The following is a 23,673-nucleotide window of genomic DNA, read 5'->3' on the forward strand; positions in this document are numbered from 1 at the left end:
ATCATATATATATATATATATATATATATATGTATATATAATATACGTATATAAATTAGAGAAGAACTACCATGTAGCAATTCAACAACGATATAATTAAATCACGCCATATAGAAAAAATTAAAGATACGATAAAACATTTACCTAGAACTAAATAAAGTACGAAATAATAAATAAATAGTATATAATTATTTACTAATTTATATACTATATACAAATTATATACTATTTATTTATTATTTCGTACTTAATTTAGTTTTAAGTAAATGTTTTATCATATATTTAATTTTTTTCTGTATGGTATGATTTAAGTATATCATTATTGAATTGCTACATGGTGGTTCTTCTCTAATTTTTATACATGTATTATATATTGTGAAATTTGATTTAGTATTACTAAATTGAATTTTACCCTGTAAGTTTGGAATCATATTCCCGAAGATATGTATATATATATGTGTGTATGTATGTATATGTATTTTTTTTTTTTTTTTGTACTTGTTTCAGTCATTTGACTGCGGCCATGCTGGAGCACCGCCTTTAGAGTGGTGAAAGAGTACAGCAGGGATCACCACCTCCTGCCAGAGCCTCGTGGAGCTTTTAGGTGTTTTTTTCGCTCAATAAACACACACAACGCCCGGTCTGGGAATCGAAACCGCGATCCTCCGACCGCAAGTCCGCTGCCCTAACCACTAGGCCATTGCGCCTCCATGTATATATATATATATTCGTGTGTGTGTGTGTGTCTTTGTGTCTATGGTTTTGCCACTACCATCACCATCGCTTCATTACCGATGTTGGTGTGTTAATGTCCCCACAACTTAGCGGTTTGGCAAAAGCAACTGATAGAATAAGTACCAGGCTTACAAAGAATAAGTCCTGGGGTTGATTTGTTCAGCTAAATGTGGTGCTCCACCATGGCCACCAAATCACTGAAACATGTAAAAGAATAAAAGAATATAGGCAACACCAAATAGAAAGAAACAAAGGAGCTGTTAGTGAAGAATCCAGTAGCCTGAAGTGTGACTGAGCTTAAAAAAGAATAGAGGATATGCATGAACGCTAGGTAAATTGAATGGGTCAACAAATCCTACGTAACTGGACTTTTCTTAGACTGTTTTTCCTTCTGAAGACGGGCCTTTGTGATTGAAATATAAAGGTTTTGTTAAATTTTCTGCATTGTCAGAAGCTGTCTATTTTCTCTCTTTTTAGATTCTTCAATAAAATGTTAGTTAAATAATTCATTTTCCATTTCAAAATTTTATCAATTTATTTGTTTTAAGGTTGTGTTTGAAATTCGAAGTGATTCTTTTGGCATCACAGCTTTAGATGATGTTTCTATAACACACGGAGCTTGCAAGAATGGTAAGTAAGCAATACTTTTCAATCACCACATTTCTTTTTTGTTTCTGTTTTATTTGTGCTGAAGATAAATTCTGATAAGTTAATAACATATAAAAATCAGAATCTGACATAACATATGATGGCTGCATTTGCAGAAGGCATCAAGTAAAATTTGCAAATTTTCAGTATAAGTTTAAAAGACATTAAGAAACATAAGTACCCACACTTCAAGCAAGGCTATTTGGTGAAGAGAAAATTATTATGCTTTTTATGTTTAACTCTGATATATATACTTTATTGTGGGTTAACAAGGTAACCAACTGTTTCATGTGAAAGGATCTTCACAATTGTTCAAAACAGAGATCAGAACAAACATTCCAACAAGGTGATTAATCTTGATTAATCTTCATCAGTGACCCATTACTTCATTACTGAGGGTTAAAAACTCGACTCACCTTATCAGCCTTACAGAGAACACCTTAGGAAACATTGACTGATTCTGAAAACGGTGGAATGAGAATTATAAATTATTAGGGTGGCTATTTGCAATTTACAACCAAAAGGTAACAAATATAGTCATCACTAAAGTGAATGAGGGTGCTATTCAGCAGCAACACTTCTAAAAATAAGAGTCAAAACAACTCTTAGCCCCGTAAGATTAATTTTCTAACAACTGACAAGAGAGACAAGCTCCCAATGGCAAGCAAGGTGGAGACATATTGACACCGATTTCAGATTTGATCAATCTTTGTCAGTGACCCATTGTTCTGTTGCTGAGGGTTAAGAACTTGACTTGTCTTGTCGGTCTTATAGAGAACACCATAGGAAACATTGACTGATTCCGAAAATGGTGAAGTGAGAAATATGTTTTTATTAAGGTAAGTCACGGATGAAGATTAATCAAATCTCGAATCATCGATGATATGACTTACCATAAGGTACTTGTCTCCCTTATCATTCATTAGAAAAATGCTCTCATGTGTCTAAGAGTTGTTTTGACTCTTATTTCTAGCAATGCTGGTGCTGACTAATTCCTCTGTCATTTTAGTGACAACTATACTTATGCCTAATATATACATATATATATATATATATGTATATATATATATATACGTTATAATTATATACGTTATATAATTTTTGAGTATGCATTGTCTGGGAGATTTTTCTTATAGTAGAAGAAATAGCTAAGATTTTTTGGCTGCTATTTCTAAAAGTTCGGTGTGTGGTAAAGTAAATTATTTTACTGAACCCTAATTATATAACATAATGTTTTAAATATACCGTAAATGGTCTTTTTACATACTGAACACTACTTGGTAAAATTAATTAATAATTAATTAATTTTACCCTTTTATTATTGATAATATATATGATAGATGGACACTTTTGGTTTCTCACAAGTCGTTGGTTGGCCTGGAACTATAGTAGAAGATACTTGCTCATGGTATCACTCAGTGGGATTAAACCTGAAGCTATACACTTGGGAAGTGAACATCTTATTTCACAAAGCCACTCCTGCACCCATCCAAATTCAATAAAATTAGTATCTGTAATATAAGTAATATGATGTAAGTTAGCCAATGGACTCTACTTCTCAAACTTCGATTTTTACTTTTTTTTTCTTTTTCTTTTGCAGATTTCAGTCAATCATTATCCTGTGATTTTGAAAATAAAGATATTTGTGGTTTCCAGCAAGATACCCATGGGAAGAAACCCTGGGTTAGGCATCAAGGCAGCACATCAACCCTCAATACAGGTCCTTTATCTGACCATACTTACAGGTCTAACAAAGGTATTTTGACTTTACCCTTTAGCAAGCAGATTACTTTGTCAAATATAATGCTTATTTATTCAGTTTCAGATGGATTGGTATCATCTTCATCATTATCATTTATGTCTGTCTTCCATGTTCACATGGGTCAGATGGGTTGGCAGGAGCTGGCAATCCAGAGGACTGCACCAAGCTCCACTATGTTTTGGCATGTGTTTCTTTTATGGCTTGATGCCCTTCCTAACACCAGCTACTTTACAGTGTGCACTGGGTGCTTTTTACATAGCACCAACTCTGGCAAGTTTTGTTTTGGTATAATTCTTATGGCTTGATGCCCTTCCTAACACCAGCTGCTTTACAGTGTGCACTGGGTGCTTTTTACATGGCACCAATACTGGTGAGTTTTGTTTTGGTATTTTTTTACAGCTGAATGCTCCATCTAATATCAACCACTTTACAGAGTGGACTGGGTGCTTCTTACATGGCAGCAACAGGGGCAGTAAATAATTTTCTCTTTATCTTAGATAGATTAAGATTGATGTACCATCTTATACTGCAGGTCATTATATGTTTGTGGAGGGCAGTAACACAAAACCAAATTCCAAAGTCCGACTCTTCTCACCAGTCATCAAGCTAGACAGTTCCTCATCGTGTGTTGAGTTCTACTTCAATATGAAAGGAAATGTTGGAATGCTCTCTATCTATCTCCTGAGTGGAAATCGTGCTTCATTTCTCTGGAATCGATTCGGTAAGTTGGAATTTACCTTTCATTGTTCTTGAATTAGGCCTTTTGACTTCAGTCTTCTGTTGAAATAAGTTGTCTTTGTTTCTATAAATTTTGAAAATGAAGAAGAATTTAGCAAAATAATGATGCCATCATTAAACCGGTATTTGAAACATAAATTAACATAAATTAAAATCTTCATGATGGAAGATTTTAATTGAGATTTCTTCAAAACACTAAGTTAGTTGTTATGTTTATGTATTTGTTTTGTAAGATTCCTGATGTGAAATCGTGTGTAGAAACAGATATTGTTTATACTTAGGGATGGCCATATTTCTTTTTTATTTTGTTAAATAAACACATGCACTGTACATTTGTTCTTCACTATAACTTTATCATTGTCAAGTACATTTGCCACTTAAATGTGGCTAACCCTTAAGGGTGGATGCTACTGTAGCTTGTGGCCCCAGAAGACACCCTCCTCCAGCTGGCTATTGACACACTTTCTGTGCCCTATCAGTATTTTCAAAGGGAAGCCATCCTTCCCATCTTCAATCTGACATGATACACACGGACTCGAGGTTCTGGGTATTGACCCGTCATTGGCATGTGACAATCACAAATTGATGAGGAAAAAGTGGGTTCCTTCATCGGCTATCAGTGATTGTCACATGCTGATGACGGGTCAATACCCAGCAACTTGAGTCCATGTGTATCATGTCAGATTGAAGATGGGAGGGATGGCTTCCCTTCGCAAATACTGATAGGGCACAGAAAGTGTGTCAATAGCCAGATGGAGGAGGTGTCCTCCTGGGGCCACAAGCTATAGTAGCATCCACCCTTAAGGGTTAGCCACATTTAAGTGGCAAATATACTTCACAATGTCGTGCAGCTACTATTTATACCTCGCTCAGAGATTTATTATTGTTTATTATGTTTATTATTGTCCTTTGTCTTAAATCTTTCATTAGACATCCTTTAACCTCTTCAGTGATTCTCCAAACCATGTGTCTCCTCCTGTTTAATCCATAGAATCACTGAAGAGGTCACAGGATGTGTGATGAAAGATTTAAGACAAAGGACACTAAAATAAGAACAGTAATAAAGCTGAATTGAAAAACAAATATATAGTCCACAGGCATATGGCACAGTAGTTAAGAGTACTGGCTACTAACCACAAGATTTTGAGTTCAATTCCAAGCAGTGACCTGAATAATAATAATAATAATAATAATAATAATGATAATAATAATAATAATAATATAATAAATATATAGTGCTTGTGTTTATTTGGCATAAAAACATAATAATTACTATTCCAAAATATAACAATACTAAGTTAGTTGTCATGGACCTAAGATTAGTCTCAAGTGAGTTGGTATCAAAAGGGATAATAACAACCAAATAAAAACAATGATACCAGGTTCTCTCAGATGTTAAGCTTACATATTCTTGCTAATTCTTAATCTATCACATATACTGAGATTAAGATCACTTGGATTAGAAATTTTAAAGCTTTTGTAATTAAATAAACAAAAAAAGTATTAAATGCATGTATTCTGTGCGTCATTTTTCTTCTTCCTTAATTTTAAATACAAACATCCTAATCCCACCAAATATTGATTTCAAATTTTGGCACAAGGCCAGCAATTTTGAGGGTGGAGATAGGTCAATTACATCAACCCCAGTACTCAACTGGTATTTATTTTATTGAACCCCAAAAGGATGAAAGGTGAAGTTGACCTCAGCAGAATTTGAACTCAGAATGTAAAGACAGACAAACTGCTGCTAAATGCTTTGCCCGGTGTGTTGAACAATTCTGCAAGCTCATTTACCTTATTAAAAGAAGAAAAGATATTAAAAGAAAAAAAAAAGAAATCCAAAGTTTGAATAATTATATTTTCAGCTAGTTAACAGTTTCATTAATGAATAACAAAATCATTATTAACTAAATTACATTTGTTTTACTGTTTTTTTTCTTTTGTTTTATTCCATACTTTGTAATATTTTTGAACAAAACTTTCAGTTTTTCACTTTATTTTTTTTATTTTCACTTCCAGGACATCAAAATTCTGACTGGCAGTTATCATCAATACAAATAAATTCTCATAAGCAATATCAGATTTATTTCCAAGCTATTGTTGGTGGTAAATACGATGGAGACATTGCCATTGATGATTTTACTGTTCGCAGTGGCCAGTGTAATAAACAAGGTAATTTTTTTTGTTTTTTTTTTAACCCTTTTGCAGTCAGAATTCATCATCATCATCATCATCATCATCATCTTTATCGTTTAACGTCTGTTCTCCATGCTAGCATGGGTTGGACGGTTCGACCGGGGATCTGGGAAGCCAGAAGGCTGCACCAGGCTCCAGTCTTATCTGGCAAATTTTCTACAGCTGGATGCCCTTCCTAACGCCAACCACTCTGTGAGTGTAGTGGGTGATTTTTACGTGCCACCCGCACAGGTGCCAGGTGAGGCCATACCAAATATAATGCTTATTTATTCACCTTGTTTTGAATAAATTATGCATTATCTCATGGCTTTGATTTGGTGGATGATGTAATTGTTCATGTTTAGAATGCTATTTTAAACTAGGTTCACTGTCGAAATTTTGAAGTTAGTTATATAACTAGGGATAACAAACATATACTCTTTACTCTTTTACTCTCTTTTACTTGTTTCAGTCATTTGACTGCGGCCATGCTGGAGCACCGCCTTTTAGTCGAGCAAATCGACCCCGGGACTTATTCTTTGTAAGCCCCAGTACTTATTCTATCGGGTCTCTTTTTGCCGAACCGCTAAGTGACGGGGACGTAAACCCACCAGCATCGGTTGTCAAGCAATGCTAGGGGGACAAACACAGACACACAAACACACACATACATATATATATATATACATATACATATATACGACAGGCTTCTTTCAGTTTCCGTCTACCAAATCCACTCACAAGGCATTGGTCGGCCCGGGGCTTTAGCAGAAGACACTCACCCAAGATGCCATGCAGTGGGACTGAACCCGGAACCATGTGGTTGGTTAGCAAGCTACTTACCACACAGCTACTCCTGCGCCTATGTAAGCGTCCAGTAAATAAAACAATATTGCAGTAAATAAAACAAATAGAACTGTCCTTAAATGAGGATAGTTGCTTAATATGGATTAAAGCCATGTGAGTAGATTTGATAGATGGAAACTGAAAGAATCCTGTTGTGTGTGTGTGTTTACCTTACATGGAAACAGGTAAGGGTTGGCTAAAGGAAATAATCATGAAATAGACTCTTCAAACCCCCAAAACACATATGTAATGATTCTTTTTTTTATCACTCAAATTTAAATTATATTTCAGGAACATGTAACTTTGAAAATGGAATCTGTGACTGGGAAATGTCAGATGAAAATGACTTTGATTGGCTCATTCAGAAAGCTGATGTAAAATCCAAAGCGTTAGGCCCTCTCACGGACCACACAAATATCAAAGGTGAGTTAGCATCAATTAACTCTTTTGTTACCATATTTCTCTTAAAATATACTTCCTCTAACATCAATCAATAAAAATATAGAACAGTAATATATAAAGGTTCCACTGTGTTTGCCATAGTTTTGAAGGGATAAGGGACCAAATCACATTACTTAATTTAAAATTTACATGGGTATAGGGCAGCAGAGAATAACTACATGGTTACACAACTCACTCTATAACCACATAGTTTCAGGTTCTATTCATTGTGAGGAACTTTGGGCTTCTACTATTGACTCAGGTCAACCAATTCCTTATCAGTGAGTGGAACTAGTAGACTATATGGAAACCACATTATCATCATCATCATCATCATCACCATCATCCTCATCATCATCATCATCATCATCATCATCACCATCATCATCATCATTATCGTTTAATGTCCATTTTCTATGCTGGCATGGGCTGGACGGTTTGATAGGAGCTAGCCAACTGAGGAGCTGTCCAAACTCCAATTGTCTGTTGTGGCATGGTTTCTACAGCTGGATGCTCTTCCAAATGCCAACCACTTTACAGTGTGTGTTGGGTGCTAACCATCATCATCATCGTCATCATTGTTTAACGTCCGTTTTCCGTGCTAGCACGGGTTGGCTGGTTCGACCGGGGTCTGGGAAGCCAGGGGCTGCACCAGGCTCCAGTCTGATCTGGCAGTGTTTCTACAGCTGGATGCCCTTCCTAACGCCAACCACTCCACGAGTGTAGTGGGTGCTTTTTACGTGCCACCGGCACAGGTGCCAGGGGAGTCTGGCATCGGCCACGATCGGTTGGTGCTTTTAACGTGTCACTGGCACGGAAACCAGTCAAGGCGGCGCTGGCATCGGCCACGTTTGGATGGTGCTTTTTATGTGCCATCGGCACAGAAGCCAGTCGAGGTGGCGCTGGCATCAGCCACATTCGGATGGTGCTTTTTATGTGCCACCGGTACAGGTATCACAACTACTATTTCCATTGATATTTGTTTCAATGTTCATGTACTTGACTCAATAGGTCTCCTCAAGCACAGAGGGATGTTCTGGTATCCAAGGTACTTTTAATGGGCAGGGGCTATGTGGGACTGGTGCAGGAAGCAGCCCGGGTCTTTGCAGTCACAGCATATCTCCAGAGATCTCGGTCCTTTGCCATTGCCTCTGTGAGGCCCAACGCTCTGAGGTCATGCTTGGCTGTCTCACCCATGTCTTTCTGGGTCTTCCTCTCCCCCTGAAACCTTCAACTGTTTGGGAGCAGCACTTCTTCACACATCTCTCCTCATCCATCCACAGTACATGACCATACCATCGTAAGTGTCACTCTTGCACACCACATCTGATGCTTCTTATGTCCAGCATTTCTCTCAGGGTGCTTACCCTGTCGTGTGCGCACACTGACATTACACATCCAGCAGATCATGCTAGCTTCATTCCTTTCAAGTCTACGCATGTCCTCTGCAGTCACAGCCCATGTTTCACTACTGTGAAGCATGGCAGTTCGCACACATGCATCATACAATCTACCTTTCACTCTAAGCGAGAGACCCTTTGTCGCCAGTAGGGGTAGGAGCTTTCTAAACTTTGCCCAGGCTATTTGTATTCTAGTGGTGACACTCTCTGAGCATCCACCTCCACTACTAACTTGGTCACCCAGGTAGCGGAAACTATCAACTACTTCTAGTTTCTCCCCCTGGAGTGTGATGGAATCTGTTTTCTGAGTATCTGTGGTGTCTATTGTCCCTGTGCATCTGCCGCACATGAAAGCTATCTTATCAGTTAATTTCCCTTTGATGTTGCTGCACCTCTTATGCGTCCATAGCTTACACTGGGTACATCTTATGGAGTTTTTACCTACACCTTTCCTACAGATCGAGCAGGGCCACCTGCCCGAGGGTGTGTGTGCTGAGTTCGCCTTTCTGCTCACTATAACTTTGGTCTTTGCTACATTTACTCTAAGGCCCTTTGATTCTAAACCTTGCTTCCACACCTGAAATTTCTTTTCTAGTTCCGGTAGTGATTCTACTATGAGAGCCAGGTCATCAGCATAGAGGAGCTCCCAGGGGCAACCTGTTTTGAATTCCTCTGTTATTGCCTGGAGGACTATGATGAATAAAAGGGGACTGAGGGCTGAGCCTTGGTGTACACCTACTTCTACCCGGAATTCTTCACTATATTCGTTGCCAATTCTAACCTTGCTGACAGCTTCTCTGTATAGGGCCTGTACAGCCCTTATTAGCCATTCGTCAATCTCCAGTTTCCGCATCGACCACCAGATAAGGGATCGGGGGACCCTGTCAAAGGCTTTCTCCAAGTCCACAAAAGCTATGTAGAGGGGTTTATCTTTAGCTAGGTATTTCTCCTGCAGTTGTCGGAAAGTCCTGGCCTCCAGCCAAAATTAGAAAAGAATTATTGGCATAATGGCTCTTTCAAAAAATCTGTTTCAACATAAAAATTCATATCAAGAGTCATGTGAACCAAATACAAAATTGAAATGTCAGTTGTTATTTTACATAATTACTAAATACTTAATGTTTTTTTTTCCTAAAGTTATTTCCAAAGGTCACTATCTTATGGCGAAATCAAACAGTGGTCAAGCTGGCAGTATTTCTAAACTAGTAAGCACAGATTTTAACCCAACAGTCAACTGTCTCCATTTATGGTACAATATATATGGGAAGACACCCGCCACAATGACAGTGTACAAGAAGGCATCAAATACAAGTATTTTGTGGCAGCTTACAGATGAGCAAGAAGGAAACTGGAAGGAAGCACAAGTTCCTATATCAAACACTTCAGAAGTATTTTCAGTAAGTTCTCACTTTGTATATCTACCTGTTATTATTTATAGATGCAATAAGGTGGAGAGCTGTCAGAAGTATTAGCATGCCAGGTGAAATGCTCAGCTGTATTTTGTCTGCCGCTACGTTCTGAGTTCAAATTCCACTGAGGTCGACTTTGCCTTTCATCCTTTTGGGGTCGATAAATTAAGTACCAGTTAAGCACTGGGGTCGATATAATCGACTTAATCCGTTTGTCTGTCCTTGTTTGTCCCCTCTGTGTTTAGCCCCTTGTGGATAGTAAAGAAATAGGTATTTTGTCTGTTTTTACGTTCTGAGTTCAAATTCTGCCGAGGTCGACTTTGCCTTTCATTCTTTCAGGGTCGATAAATTAAGTACCAGTTATGCACTGGGATTGATATAATCGACTTAATCCGTTTGTCTGTCCTTGTTTGTCCCCTCTGTGTTTAGCCCCTTGTGGATAGTAAAGAAATAGGTATTTTGTCTGTCTTTACGTTCTAAGTTCAAATTCTGCCGAGGTCGACTTTGCCTTTCATCCTTTCGGGGTCGATAAATTAAGTATCAGTTGCATACTGGGATCAATATAATCGAGTGGTCCCCTCCCCCAAAAGTTTCGAGCCTTGTGCCTAGAGTAGAAAAGATTATTTATAGATGAAATGCCAAGCAAAATGCTTAGCAGCATTTCATGTCTTCACATTTTGAGTTCAAATTCTTCTGAGGTAGATTTACCTGTCCAACTTTTAGGGTCGATAAAATAAGTACCAGTTGAGTTCTGGGGTCAATAGGATTGACTTAGCCATTCCTGTGAAGTTGCTCGCCTTGTGCCAAAATTTGAAACCAATATTTGTGGATGCAAGTATTGCTATGTGATTAAGAAGTTTATTTGGCAACCACATGATTTCACCTTCAGTCCCACTGCATGGTACCTTGGGCAAGAATCTTCTACTATAATCCCAGCCTGACCAAAGCCTTCTGAATAGGGTTAGTGGACAGCACTGAAAGAAACCTGTAGTGTGTGTGTCATTGTTCAGTTTTATTTCAAGATTTCTTGCCAATAGGGAAAGAGCTGGTTTCTAAACTAGATCCAAGGCTCCTTTATTGGAATTTCAACATCAACAACGGAGTACTTTATATGTATGTATGTATGTATGTATGTATGTACGTATGTATGTATGTATGTGCAGATTTGTATGTTTTGCTTTATGTATGTATTCTCATACATATAGTTACATATCTAGACATGTTCATATATATTTAAATGATAAACTCCTCGAAAGCTTTACAGATTTTTACAGTTCCAGTAATGGATTGAATCTGTAGTCTTCGAATTAGCTTTCGCCTTTCTGATTTTGGGAAGCCTAATTTCTCAAGAACCCCAATTTCTCAAGTATGTAACTATGTGTGTACATGTGTGTGTGCACGCATGTGAGTGTGTATGTGTGTGTGTGTGTGTGTGTGTGTGTGTCCTCATCTTGATGCTTCATGACAGCCGTAAGCAAGTGTCACAGTCATAAAAGCAGTGTTCATCATTTCCAGCTTTTTGCAAAAGCATGTCTGACCACGAGGGGGAAATATTCCCTTGATTGGAAACAGATGAGAGTTGGCAACAGGAAGAGCACCCGGCTGTAGAAAGTCTCCTTCATACAAGCATGAAAAAAGCTGATGTTAAAACATTGATGAGAAGGAAGATGGATATGCATGTGTTTGTGTGGTATGTATATGCGTGTGCATGTGTGTGTGTGTGTGTATACATGTGCATGCATGTATGTGTGTGTGTTGCTTAATATTTACAGTTTTATATTTAAAAGATGAGGAATTGTGTACATTATTTACAGGCATATAGCGTAGTGGTTAAGAGCACGGGCTACTAACCCCAAGATCCCGAGTTCAATTCCAGGCAGCCGACCTGAATAATAATAATAATATTAATAATAATAACAACAGCGAAAAATACCTTAGGAATGAGAACCCAGGTTCGAAATTTCCTCAAGACACCTGATGAAGGCTGGAGGGTATATCAGCTGAAACGTGTTAACAACAAACAAGATGAGGAGAAATAATCTATCAAATGTAAATAATGTAAATAATGTACTTATTATTTATTTATATATTTTAATTCATTCATTCAATAAAAGTCCCTTTACTTTATCTTCATAGATTGTAATTGAAGTTAAGTCTGGCAGCAAAAGCTATGTGGCAATTGATGACACACATTTTAACAAAATACATGATTGCGCACGTAAGTACCTTTGTTTTTTCATCTATTTTTAAGGCAGCAAGCTGGCAGAAATGTTTAATGGCATTTCATCCATCTTTGAGTTCTGAGTTCAAATTCTGCAAAGATCAACATTACTTTTCATCCTTCATGGGGGTGGGTAATGAAATAAGTGCCAGCTGTGCATGGCAGTCGGTGTAATTGACTTATCCCCTTTGCCATAATTCCTGGCCTTGTGCCAAAATTTCAAGCTGATATTTCATCTGTTCTTCTCCTGGTTTCTACCCCATAATTCTTGGCCTTGTGCCAAAATTCAAAACCAAAATTTCATTGTGAAATATTGGTTTCAAATCTCAAGTGAAATATTGATTTTGAATTTTGACACAAGGCCAGGAATTATGGAGTAGGAATTCAGAGAAGAATAGATGAAATATCGGTTTTGAATTTTGGCACAAGGCCAGGAATTATTCTTCCCCTGGTTCCTATACCATAATTCTTGGCCTTGTGCCAAAATTCAAAACCAATATTTCATCTATTCTTCTCTAAATCATCTATTCTTCTCCTACGACCATGAGTCCACTGCTCTTACCACTGGACCATTGCGCCTCTACATATATATAGACACACACACATGCACACACCTGTAGGTTAAACCTTTTGCATTTAAACCAGCCATATCAGGCCTAAATATTCTATGTTTTATGTTCAAACTGGCTGAATTTAGCCTCTCACACCTATCATACCATGCCATTCTAAAAATATACTACTGTCATCGTTTAACGTCTGCCTTCCATCCTGGCATGGGTACATCATTGAAATCTAGAAGCAGGATTAATGCAAATCAATTTGAATAAATAAGCATTATGTTTGACAGAATAATCTGAATGCTAAAGGGTCAAAATACTAGATATTGTGGTCCCAGTGCTGGGGATAGCAGGGCTTTATCACCCCTCTAGCAATATAAAGAAGGGTGCATTTTGCATTAAAAAGCCAATATGAGAGTCTCTCTCATGGTATCTACCACAGTATAGTTTGTTCTAACAGAACATCCACATGAGCATAAATGTTACCTCTCAGTATTTATACTGCTTCTGTCACTTTTATATGTTTACTAATTATTTTGAATCTTCTCAGGTAAACCAAGCAATGCTATTGCTGCTCATACTACGGCCAAAAGATCATATACCACTAAGCCAGCAACAGTTCCTCAGACAGGTGAGATAATCTATTTTATAATTATATGAATTTATAATTACCATATTTTAATGTATATAAGGAACCCTCGTGTATAAGGAACCCCTAATTTGGGGGCTTAAAATTTAGAAAGAAGGTTTTGTAAGGGAGTATATTACTATCCATGTATAAGAAACTCCCATATTTTTTTATCTAATTTTTGACAAAAGTGGGTTCCTTATAGACATTAAAATACAGTATGTGAATTATTTATTTATAATTATATGAATTATATAAATTACAATTTATAATTATTTGAATTATAATTCCTCATTGAGGAAATGGAAAGGGACCAAGAATCATGGTGATTTGCTGTACCTGAGAACATGCGTGAAATTAAGTAAAATCCCTGTGATCCGTATATACAGGTTTGTCATTCCAGGTGCCAGTGCCACATAAAATGCACTCATGCCAGTACCGCATAAATGGACTCATGCAGATGGCACGTAAAAAGCACCCAGCATGCTCTGTAAAGGGATTAGCATTAAAAAGGGCACCCAGCCATAGAAGCCGTGCCATGACAGATCATCGGAATTAGGATAGCTCCTTGACCAGCCAGCTCCATGTCGAACCATCCATCCCATGCCAGCATGGAAAACAGATGTTAAACGACGACGATGATGATGATGATGAGGAGGAGGAGGAGGATATAAATATTTGTTGAACTGACAGTCTAAAAAGCAGGGGGGATCCCAACTAAGAGGTAGGAGCATGCACCCTGCAAGATGGCATTTCAGTGGGATATGATGAAGATGGGAAATTAAATAGACTATTTCCTCAACTCACTACCATCATCTCATTTCCCACTGGCCTGTAATATTCACTCCTTTAAGCTTTCTGTCAATCAATATCATTTGAATTTCTAGGCCCCTTCTTTTACATATTTGTAGTCCCTTTATAATGTGGTGGCCTAAAGCTTTGTTTGGGACAAAATCATCATCATCATCATCATCATCATCATCATCATTATTTACTGTCTGTTGTCCATGCTGGCATGGGTTAGACAGTTTGACTGGAACTGGTAAGATGGAGAGCTGCACCAGGTTCTAATCTGATTTGCATGGTTTCTACGGCTGGATGCCCTTCCTAATGCCAACCACTCCAAGAGCATAATGGGTGCTTTTTACATGCCACCGGCCCAAGTGCCAGTTACACAACATCAGCATTGGCCACAACTGCTATCACTTGGCTTGATGAGTCTTCTCAAGCACGGCAAAGATCTCGGTCATTTATCATTGCTTCTGATTACAAGTATCTTGGGTCATACATATCATCATCTGAAAAAGATTTTCTAACTCGAAAGAGTATGGCCTGGTCAGCCTGTAATGATATGCATAAGATCTGGTCATCAAATCTAAGTAGAGATTTCAAACTTAAAATCTTCAAAGCCACAGTCGAACCAATTCTACTATATGGCTCAGAAACCTGGACGTTATCAAAGAAGCTTGAGAGGCGGTTGGATGGAGCTTACACTCACCTCCTTATGAGAGCTCAAAATCTCTCGTGGAAGCGTCATCCAACCAAAGTACAAATATATGGGAAACTACCACCTGTATCATCTCTTGTGAAAAGTAGAAGAGTCCAGTTTGTTGGACATTGTTGTAGAGCTGAATACGAGGTAATTTCTACACTTCTCCTCTGGAAGCCATCTGCTCGCGATACCAGAGGGCGCACACTTTCCTACCCTGATGTAATCTCCAGGGATACAGGCATCCAGCAACATGACCGCCGTAATGCTATGATGAACCATGAAGTCTGGTGTAGCATAGTAAAATCCATTGTCTCGACCACGATCGAACAACGATGATGATGATGAGTCTCTTTTAAACAAAAAAAGAAAACAGATTGTTGGAATCACTGGCTCATCATCGAAATGTACCTTCATTGTGTCTTTCTTACAAGTATTTCCACCGTCATTACTCTGACAGGTGAATCGTTTCCCTGTTAAGCTTCCTGTTAGTCTTAAGTCCTTTTTATTCTAAAAGCTCACCAGTATCATTTTGTTTTCTTCTAGTCCAGTGGTTCCCAAACTTTTTTAGGCTGCCTCCCCTTGGACACCCAACCCACATTCCTAGTACCCCCACCCCAACTAACCATCACAAACATAGACCCCTTTCTAAAGCATATTCAAAGCAACTGTATTTAACAAATAAAACTTAACCTCATGAACCCATTTGTTGTTTTACATAAATTGCTACCCATTATCAACCCACTTTTTATATGAATCGCCATCCCCATTATTGCCCTACTATTCTTCAGTGCCCCTTTGGAACTTTCCACTGCCCCTATTAGGGGCAATATTGCCCACTTTGGAAACCACTGCTCTAATCTATGATATTCAGTCTCTCAAGCTTTCTGCCAATCAACAGTATTTGTAGAATTTGAAGGCAGCGATCTGGCAGAAACGTTAGCACCCCAGGTGAAATGCTTAGCAGTATCTCATCTGTCTTTATGTTCTGAGTTCAAATTTCGCCAAAGTCAACTTTGCCTTTCATTCTTTCGGGGTCGATAAAGTAAGTACAAGTTGTGTACTGGGGTCGATCTAATCGACTGGATCCCTCCCCAAAAATTTTGAGCCTTGTGCCTAGAGTAGAAAGGAATATTTTAAGGTGGCAAGCTGGCAGAAACATTAGCACCCCAGGCGAAATTCTTAGCAGTAATTCGTCTGTCTTTACATTCTGAGTTCAAATTCCACCAAGGTCGACTTTGCCTTTCATCCTTTCAAAGTCAATAAATTAAGTACCAGTTGTGTATTGGGGTCGATCTAATCAACTGGTCCCCTTACCAAAAATTTCAGGCTTTGTGCCTAGAGTAGAAAAGAATATCTTAAGGCAGTGAGCTGGCAGAAACATTAGCATGCTTAGCGGTATTTCGTCTGTCTTTACGTTCTGAGTTCAAATTCTGCCAAGGTCAACTTTGCCTTTCATTCTTTCGGGGTCAGAGTAGAAAGAGTATCTGTAGAATTTTAAATTTGTAGCTCCCACTTCTTTCCGTTCTTTGTAGTCCCTTTTTCTATAGTTACAAAATCACACAAAGCACAGTATTCTGTTCAGCTCTCTGATCCAAAGATATCTTCCTATCTTCTTTCAACTAATGTTGGAGGCTTGGAAAGTTGTCCTCAGAGCTGCTCTTCTTCCACTGACCATGGTATCAAAAATAATAAGTTAAAACAAGTTTTTTAAAAATGCTTTTTTTTAAATTGGAGCTTCTTGTTTTGTTTCTTATTGTTATAACCTTTGCCTTAGCAAAGGTGGAGGTATTGTTTTCAGTTGTGTTTGTTTGTTTGTCCATGGACAAGATATCTCAATAACCGCAGAATGGATTCAGATGAAACTTTCAGGAATGTTTGGCCTTGTGACTGGCATAAACTGATTAGATTTTGGGACAAGGATACTGGATCATTTTTCCAATTTTTTACTTAATTTTTGAGAACAATCAGGTTCCTTTCTAGTATTTTTGTTTGTGAGAGCAGTCGAGTTTATTTCAGATATTCTCATTTTAAAAATCATCTCTGGCTAATCATTGTGTTGCCTTGGCGAAGGTTTGTGCTCTCTGAATGCTCTTGTTATTGTGGCTGTTGTTGTTTTTTATTATTCCTGTTTTGTTTTTTATTGTTATTGTTTTGTTTTGTTTTGTTTTAGACTCTTTTAAATCATGTACATTTTCAACTGGGTTTTGTGGTTGGCAACAGCTTCCTGGTAGTAAAGTAAAGTGGCAAATGAAGCGAGGTAAAACAGCTACACAGGATACAGGACCGAAAAGGGATCACACCACTGGCAGTAAGTATTTAAATAAATAAGGATTATTTCACTAAACAGTAAGCATATGGTGCAGGCATGGTTGTGTGGTAAGAAGTTTGCTTCCCAACCACATGGTTCTGGGTTCAGTCCCACTACATGGCACTTTGGGCAAGTGTCTTCTACTACAGCCTCAGGCTGGGCAAAGCCTTGTGAGAGGAATTGGTAGACAGAAACTGAAAAGCGGTGAGCTGGCAGAAACCTTAGTACACCAGGTGAAATACTTAGCGGTATTTCGTCTGCCACTATGTTCTGAGTTCAAATTCTGCCGAGGTCGACTTTGCCTTTGATCCTTTCAGGGTCGATTAAATAAGTACCAGTTACGCACTGGGGTCAATATAATCGACTCAGTCCATTTGTGTGAACTTGTTTGTCCCCTCTGTGTTTAGCCCCTTGTGGGCAGTAAAGGAATAAGAAACTGAAAGAAGTCCATGGCATGTGTGTGTGTGTGTGTGGTGTGTGTGTGTGTGTGTGTGTGTGTGTGTGTGCGTGCGTGTGCGTGTGTGTGTGTGTGTGTGTGTGTAGGATGGTTTGACAGGAAACTGGTAAACTCCAGGGCTGTGTCAAGCTCCAGTATCAACGTTGGTAAGCTAAAACATTAATATCTTCTTTGAAACTGAAATAAATTTTTGCTTTGTTAAAAGCTGTTATAATTTGAACCTTCAAGTTTGTACCAGCCTGCACATATACACACACAGATGATAGTAATATTTTTGGAACTTTTTACAGCTGGAAACTATATCTATATTGAAACATCCAACCCGGTTGTATCAGGAGACAGCACTCATCTTATCAGTCCCAAATTTCAAGTACCAGGATCACAGGAATGGTGTCTAAGTTTTTGGTATCACATGTATGGATATGGAATTGGTACGTTGTCTGTGGTATATAGAGGCAAATCTGATGTAGTTGCTTGGCAGAAGAGGAAATCTCAAGGAAACAAATGGATAAATGGTCAAGTAAACATCAGAGGACCACAAGAACTGCAGGTATTTTCATAATTGAATTATCAGAAATCGATATCCAAAAATTAATGATCTAAAAAACTTATTGTTAAAATATCTGTTTTATGGCTCAGACATGGTTGTATGGGTAAGAAGATCCTGGGTTCAGTCCCACTATGTGACATCTCGGGCAAGTGTCTCCTATTATAGTCTTGGACTGACCAAAGCCTTGTGAATGAATTTGGCAGATGGAATCTGAATGAAGCCCGGAGTATGTATGTATGTATGTATGTGTATGTATGTATGTATGTATGTATGTATGTATGTAAATATGTATGTATGTATGTATGTTTGTATGTATGTATGTATGTATGTATGTGTATGCTTGTATGTGTATGTATGCATTATGTATGTGTATATATGTATGTATGTATGCATGTATGTATGTGTATACTTGTATGTGTATATATGTATGTTTGTTTGCATGCATGTATGTATGTATGTGTGTATGCGTATGCTTGTATGTATATGTATGCATATATATATGTGTATATATGTATGTTTGCATGTATGTATGTGTATGCTTGTATGTGTATGTATGCATGTATGTATGTGTATATATGTATGTATGTATGTATGTATGTTTATGTATGCATGTATATATGTGTATATATGCATGTATATTTGTATGTATGAATATGCTTGTATGTATATTATGCATGTATGTATGTGTATATATGTATGTATGTTTGCACATATGTATGTATGTATGTATGTTTGTTTGCATGCATGCATGTATGTATGTGTGTATGTGTATGCTTGTATGTATATGTATGCATGCATATATGTGTATATATGTATGTTTGCATGTATGTATGTGTATGCTTGTATGTGTATGTATGCATGTATGTATGTGTATATATGTATGTATGTATGTATGTATGTGTATCCTTTTTTGTATATGTATGCATGTATATATGTGTATATATGTATGTTTGTATGTATGTATGTATGTATGTATGTATATGCTTGTATGTATATTATGCATGTATGTGTATATATGTATGTATGTTTACACATACGTATGTATGTATGTATGTATGTATGTATGTTTGTATGTATGTATGTACGTATGAGATGGGGCATAATCTGTGTATTTGTGTCTTTGAGTTTCTGTTGCATTGGTCTCATTGACACCCACTTGACAACCAGGATTGGTTTGTTTACATCCCTATAACTCAGTGATTTGGCAAAAGACACAAACAGAGTAAGTACAAAATTTAAAAAAGTACTGGCATTGATTTGTTTGACTAAACCATTCAAAGAAGTGCCCCAGCATGGCCACGGTCCAATGACTGAACCAAGTTAAAAGCATAAGATAAAAGGCCTTTTTTATGATATTCTAATATTGATCTCTGTCATCGTCATCAACATCATCATTATCATAGTTTAACGTCTGCTTTCCATGCTGGCATGGGTTGGACGGTTTGACTAGAGCTGGCCAGGTAGAAGACTGCGCCATACTTCTGTGTCTGTTTTAGCATGGTTTTTTACAGCTGGATGCCCTCCCTAGCACCAACCAACCCACAGAGTGGGTTGAGTGCTTTTTATGTGGCACCAGCACAGGAGAGGTCAGTTTTGGCATGGTTTTTACTGTTTGATGCCCTTCCAAATGCCAACCACTTTACAGTGTGGACTGGATGCTTTTTATGTAGCACCTGCACTGGCAGGGTCACCAAGTAACTTTGCAAGACAAGGAATCTTTGAAAGGGGAGGGGGCATTGGGGGAGGGGATCTTGTGCCAGATGGGAGTGCTCAAAGTGAGAATGTCCAGAGTGGGTTTGTCCAGAGCAAGAGTGGCCAGAGTGGGAATGGTGAGAGTGGGGGTGGTCATGGTGAGTGAGAGTGGTGAGGATTGGAGTGATGGGGGTAGGAATGGCAAGAATGGGTGTGACCATGATGGAGTTCGAAAGAGATAAAAATAGTGATGATGATTTGTAAGGGTGGGCACTTAAAATAGGAAGTGAGTAGAAGTAAACAGGGAGAGGAAAACAGAGAGTGTAGGTGGATAGGTGTTGCAAGATATGGGAAAGGCGACAAGCTGGCAGAAACATTAGCATGCCGGGCGAAATGCTTAGCGGTATTTTGTCTGCCACTACATTGTGAGTTCAAATTCCGCTGAGGCTGACTTTACCTTTCATCCTTTCGAGGTCGATAAATTAAGTCCCAGTTACATACTGGGGTCGATGTAATCAACTTAATACCCATGTCTGTCCTTGTTTGTTCCCTCTATGTTTAGCCCCTTGTGGGTAATAAAGAAATAGGTATTTCGTCTGCCGCTACGTTCTGAGTTCAAATTCCGCCAAGGTTGAGTTTGCCTTTCATCCTTTCGGGTTTGATTAAATAAGCACCAGTTACGTACTGAGGTCTATGTAATCGAGTTAATCCATTTGTCTGTCCTTGTTTATCCCCTCTCTGTGTAGCCCCTTGTGGGTAGTAAAGAAATAAGATATGGGAAAGTAGGAGATAGTAACAGATTCTCCCAGTTGTTTTGAGTTAAATTTTACTAAATATAAAATTGTTTGTACATTATTTCAGATTATATTTGAAGTAACCAAGGGGAAAAGTTTTACTGGAGACATTGCTTTAGATGATATAATGATTACACCAAAACAATGTTCAGGTAATTTTGCTTTTAACTACAGTGGCACCTAAGTTTATGAATGGCCCCTCATCATGAACAAATTGGTTTACAAACAAGTTTTCAAACATAAAATTTCTCAGGTGACAAACAATGTATCAAGTAACAAACACACCAGCCGAAAACAAGAGTGGGCAACAAGCTGGGAATGCTGCTTCACTTTCACTTTCGTTTTAACTCAGTGCATATCCCTGCTCAAATTCACTGGGCTTTTTCTTGAATTGCCAATGGGGAAAAAAATTTCAGTTTATGAACATTTAGGATGACCAGTGGACTTCAGGAACAAATTAAATTTGTAAACTGAAGTTCCACCGTACTTTTATTTCTTACTATTATTTAAAACATTCTTAATTTTATTTCATACATTGTGGTGGTGAGCTGGCAGAATCATTAGCATGCCAGGTAAAATGCTTAGCGAAATTTTGTTCCACTCAGGTCAACTTTGCCTTTCATCATTATTATTATTATTGAGTGAGAGAGCAGTGCATGCCATCAAAGTGACACTGGGGTAAAATATACGACGCCCAGTATACCCATCATGACTACCTGTCTGATAAAGGTACACTAGGTACATGCATCACAACCATATGTGCGTGACATGGTTATGTCATATCAAGATAAACAGCACATGACCTTGCAGGTGGGGCCCAGGTAGAATTTTCTTCTTGTCAAGTAACCCATCCCACTCAAAAGGTCCCTGAATAATGGTTGTTTAAGGATGTTGAACGAAACACTCATGTTTCCAGAGAATCCCTCTCGACACATGGCTATGATGCTCCTCCACTACTTCTGCTTGTGATCAGAGATGCACATATCGTCAGCCACTAAGGGACATGCTCAACTGGTTAAGGTCAAACAACTGACAAGCAAATCTGTGGTATTGAGCAGAATATTTGCTGTAGCCCATCTTTTATACCAAGACAAAACAATGTACATGATAACACTTCCAATCAGTTAAGATCAGATGCCACGAGGGCCACTGCCTGGTACTGCATCAGGGCATTTATTATTATTATTATTATTACTATTATTTATTTTTTTATTATTATTATTATTATTACTATTATTTATTTTTTTATTATTATTATTATTATTACTATTATTTATTTTTTTATTATTATTATTATTATTACTATTATTATTTTTTTTTTTTATTATTATTTTATTATTATTTATTTTTTTTATTATTATTATATTATTATTATTTTTTTATATTATTATTATTATTACTATTATTTATTTTTTTATTATTATTATTATTACTATTATTTATTTTTTTTTTATTATTATTATTATTATTACTATTATTTATTTTTTTATTATTATTATTATTATTATTATTATTCAATTTCACATCAAACGAGTGTAAATTTGAGAAGGACCTGAAGGTGCACTCCACTGTACTTTTCAGTCCCCAAAACTCATGACAATAGATATATTTGTGAGCTGTTGATATCTCAGCCTGGGGTCAATTAATAAAATGGCAGGTGAATTCCACCATATATATACTAAACTTTTTGGCAGAATAATAATTTTTTTCTCCAATTCTTTTGTTTCTTTTTTTTTCTTTCTTTCTTTGCTTCTGCAACCTTTTGGGAAAGACCAAAGACTGATGAAATTGTTTTACTCGGAAAGAAATGCAGTCATACCCTTTTAATTTTGAACGTTTCAGCATTTCCTATCTTTGAATTTAATTTCATTTTATAATTTGAACTTGTAAAAGACACACAGAGTGTCGAAATATTGTTCATTCGTTTCATTTCCGTTTTAATAAACAGAGTTAATCTCTATTTATTACCAATAACAGTTGCGCTCTTCTTCTGGTTTCTTTACTTTTGGGAAGCGTAACTTCAATCTTGAAATATAATTATTATTATTTATCACATGTTTGGCTTTTGCTTTGTATTTGTACAAGTCTCATCCAGAGACCTCAAGGGAGAAGTTAGAAGTTCAAGCTGGTTTTATGACTAGAGCTCCATAAGAAAATTAGATGTTTGTTTTAAATGTAATCTGATTATAAGATGATAATGGGATTTTAAAAGGACAATGAAAGGTGTTTGCTATTATGTACTTTTGATAAAGTCTACAAATTAAAATGTTTTTGGGATTACATAGACAATATTTTTCATTGGATATGAGTAGTTCCCATAAGCACTATTTTTTAAGTATTATTATTATTATTATTATTATTATTATTGTTGTTGTTGTTGTTGTTATTTTATTATATTTTTAATCTTTTTAGAAGCTAAAACATCACTCCTGTCGTTCTGTGATTTTGAAAGCACATGTAGCCTCTTCCAAAGTGTTCAAAGTACTCTAAATTGGCAGTTAACTACAAACACATACCATCGAAGATATAGGGACCATACATACAAATCAACATTGGGTAAGAATGAATTTATTTCACAATGTTTCTTAACATAAACAAATATGTATACAGACAATAGGTGAAAGCAGTGAGAGGGTTCTGAAAAGTTCCTGGCTTTCAGGGTATTGCAAAAGACCTGGTTGAAGGCCCTACTTTCTGAGTTCTTTTACAGGGCTTAGAAAAACTTAAGGACCACTGCAATAAGTGTGTCAATCTGAGAAGGGAATATGTTCAATAAAATCATAATAAACTTATCCTCCTGTATTTTCTTTTACCTAAAGC

The 23,673-nt window shown here is 37.2% G+C and overlaps 1 protein-coding gene across 3 annotated transcripts in view; it reads left to right on the top strand.

Moving 5' to 3' along the window:
* The window catches only part of LOC115213822 (MAM and LDL-receptor class A domain-containing protein 1-like), a 382,250-nt gene that overhangs the window by 59,104 nt on the left and 299,473 nt on the right, over positions 1–23,673 (top strand). For all 3 annotated transcript variants that reach the window (XM_036504533.1, XM_029782714.2, XM_036504532.1), the window contains exons 24-35: positions 1,284–1,365; positions 2,984–3,139; positions 3,678–3,866; positions 5,903–6,055; positions 7,196–7,327; positions 9,883–10,142; positions 12,291–12,372; positions 13,483–13,563; positions 17,223–17,360; positions 18,108–18,367; positions 20,921–21,005; positions 23,266–23,409. In XM_036504533.1, coding sequence (XP_036360426.1) covers positions 1,284–1,365; positions 2,984–3,139; positions 3,678–3,866; positions 5,903–6,055; positions 7,196–7,327; positions 9,883–10,142; positions 12,291–12,372; positions 13,483–13,563; positions 17,223–17,360; positions 18,108–18,367; positions 20,921–21,005; positions 23,266–23,409 — 1,762 coding nt within the window. The remainder of the gene's footprint in view (positions 1–1,283; positions 1,366–2,983; positions 3,140–3,677; positions 3,867–5,902; positions 6,056–7,195; positions 7,328–9,882; positions 10,143–12,290; positions 12,373–13,482; positions 13,564–17,222; positions 17,361–18,107; positions 18,368–20,920; positions 21,006–23,265; positions 23,410–23,673) is intronic.

The sequence above is a fragment of the Octopus sinensis genome, linkage group LG7, assembly GCF_006345805.1.
Source record: "Octopus sinensis linkage group LG7, ASM634580v1, whole genome shotgun sequence".
Classification (NCBI taxonomy): domain Eukaryota; kingdom Metazoa; phylum Mollusca; class Cephalopoda; order Octopoda; family Octopodidae; genus Octopus; species Octopus sinensis.